This window comes from Macrobrachium nipponense, chromosome 3 (genome assembly GCF_015104395.2).
Source record: "Macrobrachium nipponense isolate FS-2020 chromosome 3, ASM1510439v2, whole genome shotgun sequence".
Taxonomy (NCBI): Eukaryota; Metazoa; Arthropoda; class Malacostraca; order Decapoda; family Palaemonidae; genus Macrobrachium; species Macrobrachium nipponense.
This window is the reverse complement of record NC_087202.1, coordinates 111,862,881-111,866,539: the sequence shown is the minus strand read 5'-3', so window position 1 is coordinate 111,866,539 and position 3,659 is coordinate 111,862,881. Positions and strand designations below refer to the sequence as shown.

At 39.8% G+C, this 3,659-nt stretch overlaps 1 protein-coding gene across 1 annotated transcript in view; it reads right to left on the bottom strand.

The window, feature by feature from the left end:
* LOC135221963 (oligoribonuclease, mitochondrial-like) overlaps window positions 1–3,336 on the bottom strand; it is a 33,883-nt gene extending 30,547 nt beyond the window's left edge. The window contains exons 1-2 of the mRNA XM_064260029.1: window positions 3,099–3,336; window positions 536–697 (exon numbers count right to left, since the gene is read on the bottom strand). Of these exons, the coding sequence (XP_064116099.1) occupies window positions 536–697; window positions 3,099–3,278 (342 nt within the window). The 5' untranslated portion in view covers window positions 3,279–3,336. The remainder of the gene's footprint in view (window positions 1–535; window positions 698–3,098) is intronic.
* Window positions 3,337–3,659: the final 323 nt, after the last annotated feature.

Here is a 3,659-nt window from a genome sequence, read left to right as displayed (position 1 = left end):
CGCTGCCAAAGCCAAAAAGCGAGAACACGGAAAACCAGGAACTCCAGGGCACATACGCATATGCCGAGAAGGAGCAGAAGAAGCCATAATACCAGGCAAAAACACACACACACACACACACTACAAGAAACGAAACGGGCAATGAACCGGGAAAAGGCCAAGAGAGGTAAACACAACTCTCATCCAGGCGGTCAAAGAAAAGACTGGAGTAGGTGTGTGGTCCTTGACCACTCTTCACCCAATCTACGCATGCATTGCCAGATATCACAAGATTCCTTGCTTTTCATCTGCTTTTTAAACGGATCCAGCGGGCGCTAGAAATTATCCTATTGTTAAGACCGAAGGTTTGTTCGCGTATGAACAACTGAATTTATTGAAACAGTTTTTAAAATTTTAAATAATTTTGACTCCTTACATCAGCTAAGACTATCATAAATAGCATTTAAATTTGGATACTCATCTGAACTACTGAGACACGCAATAAGAGATTTATGTACAGCATTCATCTGTATGTGCATGATCATAGGAGCTTTACCTTTCCATGATGCTCTTTACACCAGTCATTCATATTGTCCAGAAGACTATCCTCCACTTTTAGTACTATATTAGGTCCTTCAGCAACGATATCTAGTTCACTGTCAGTTATAAGCACAGCTGCTTCCATTATGGTTTCTTTTTCGACATCCAAACCTGTCATCTGAAACAGAGGTAATTGTTAAATTAAAGGTAAAGAGATATTGTAAAATGATGAACAATATACTATCACTGGAAGAGCAGTTACCTGCAACTTCCAGCACATTTTTTCCTACAATTGCAATCTTCTGCAGACAAGGTGAGAGACTTAGACAAAATCTACGACTTGTTGAATTATTATGTCACTTTAATATTACCACTCACAATCCCCAACAAAAGACTTACTTTGTTTAGTTTTCTAATAGCTCCAAAACAGCAAAAAGTCTACAGTTTTGGGGAACATTCTCTGATCAAAGCTGTAATAAATAGCTTGAGAACAAGCTTTTCAAGCCTGAGCACAAAAACTTTAGTGCCATTACTAATAAATAACAGGAAGCATCCATCAAATGAGCCTATTTACTCGTACATGCCAAAACTTAAAATATTTATGTAGCATGATATGTAGGGGTGCTGCATACTGGTAAATTACCCCGTCCACTAAGGGTTAATGAGCTCTTGGCACGTAGCACTGTTATACTATAACATCCCCATAAATAAAAATTTTTTAATTAAAATGCTGTATATTTAGTTTTCCCGTGTACAAGGCAAACATCAAAGGAAGGCATGATGTATACAATGTCTTGTAACCTATGGTATTAATTATTAGCCTTACACTGGCAGCAGCCTTGGTTCCACGTAGGAACAAAGCACAAATGAAGCAGCAATATGTGTATACCTATAAACTCACAGCAAAATTGTTGCAAATATACCTAAATGGATACAGCTATAGTATTCTGCAAAGCTATATTACAGTTAATTTTTTTTTGCAGTTCACTGTAATTAACCTCAGAACCGATTATGTTATTGTATGCTAGCTGTCCAGGGATGCGCAGTGTTTTAGGGTAAATGACTGAACAGCAACATAGGGGCCACCTCTCTCTCGGAATGCAGCCGTTTCCCAAAAAGGTGCTTCAATTATACCATTATTTCGTAATTTAGGAGAAAACATTTACTTCAAGAGGAACATAGAGGTCTCGGTGTGCTGCCTGGATGGGCTACAACTCTAGACTGATGCTCATGGCAGTGAATTCAAGTACTTTTTTGGGAAGGTGGCCACATTCCAGGATCGGTGGCTGCTATGTCATCGATTGGTTAATTAGGCAGCAACTCTTGGGGAACTTTTGGAAAAAAAGTGGCATTTCCTTCATCAAGGGGCAGAGTCCCACTAAGTAGGCATGACCTACTAGGTTAGGTTAGATTAGGTTAATATTCTTCTTTTAATAGTAATAGGTTTCTTAGCCAATCCATTCTTGAACATAGGGCTCCCATATGCCTTGCATATGCACAGAACCGTTCCAGGCTGGCCATCATACTACCTAATATAGTAACATGTTCGTTCTCTCTCCCTGTGTTTTACCCTACCATAAAACCCCCGTTCCCCGACATAGGTACTAGCTATAGTAGTATTTGTATGGCTAATAATAATTGACTGCCAATAAACAACAGCAACTCCCTCATCAGCACCTAGCTACTACCTATACCTAAAAGTATATAGGAAACTCAATTTCCAAGGTTAGGTAGTAAGCTGTGTGGAGTTTTAGGTACCTATAATAGCTAGCTAGGTACCTTACACCTCCCATGTTCTACCTACTAGGCTATAGGTAGTAGTAGATTCACATCAACCGTGCAGCTGATGTCTAGCCCAGTCCCTTATGATGCTCCAGATTGCTGTTGATAAGCCAGCCACAGGGCTGGAAACTCTGTCTCCCTCGAGAGTTCACATAGGCAAGATGTCCTGATTCACCACTCCTGAGGGATACTTTTGACAGACGTATTCCTCAGGAGAGGTGGAACATAGCCTAGGTACATCCTGCCCATGTGAACTCTCTTGAGAGACTGAGAGTTTCCAGGCCCTGTGATTGGCTTATCAACAGCCAATCAGGAGTGTAAGGAACGGACCTACTAGGTAGACATCAGATGCACGGTTGGTGCGAATCCTACCTACTGGCTATACCTACCTACCTACTAGCTACTAGGTAGGTAGGTAGTAGTAGTACTAGCTACTTCGAAAGGAGAGTAGAGGTCTTTATAGCTCCGTTTCTCACCAACAAGAAGTCACGACTGATGCCCATCTCTGGTGTCAGGACGCGTTATAATGTACTTTTTTTGGGGTGGTACACATTGATTGTACATGGTCCACCCCTGTACCATGCGGTGTTTTACCCTAGGTTAGTACAGTTTTACCTAGTATAAATGTTATCTTTTAACAAGCTTATACCTAGGTATAAGTGTTATTCACTTGTAACATGCAATGTACCAACACTGTAAAAGACTTAAATATAGGTAGCTAATTATGTAGTAGCCCTAACCTTGGACCATGGGTATCATGCACCCGAACACGGTTTCTATATACCTAAGTAGCTTACCTCCAGATCTATCCATACTAATCGTTCACTTAGCCTGGGTACTTTTACCGGAACTTCTTGATCGCCTGACATTTTACAATATGACAATGACCGCGAATTAGAGGTCAGTGATCTCGTAGTCTGACTCACAAGATGTGAAGCAAAGCTGACAAGTAAACGAGGAACCGTCACGTTGTGCATTCAGTGGAATGGCATCGAGAAATCCCTTGTTCCAAACATCAACAGTGCACTTCTTCTTCTTGCTTTTGATGAACCTGAAGGCCCATCCTATTAAGTCAACACTGTCATTCCTGCTTTCTTTTGTCTTCATTTTCATTTTTATTTCACCTAATATTTTACACTTCAATGTTTCTTGGATTCTTTCTTTTTATACTTTCTCACTTCTAATACCTTCACTTCAATTTTCTAGTAAAATGTCTTAAAGACTCCCAAAAATCTCCGTATGTACCTTTATTTGATCTTTCACTCTCTCTAAGTAATATTTTATTATCTAAATGTTACAATATTATTCGAAAACATCGCCTTTTTTTATAAGCAATTCTATTCTCCAATGGCCATATA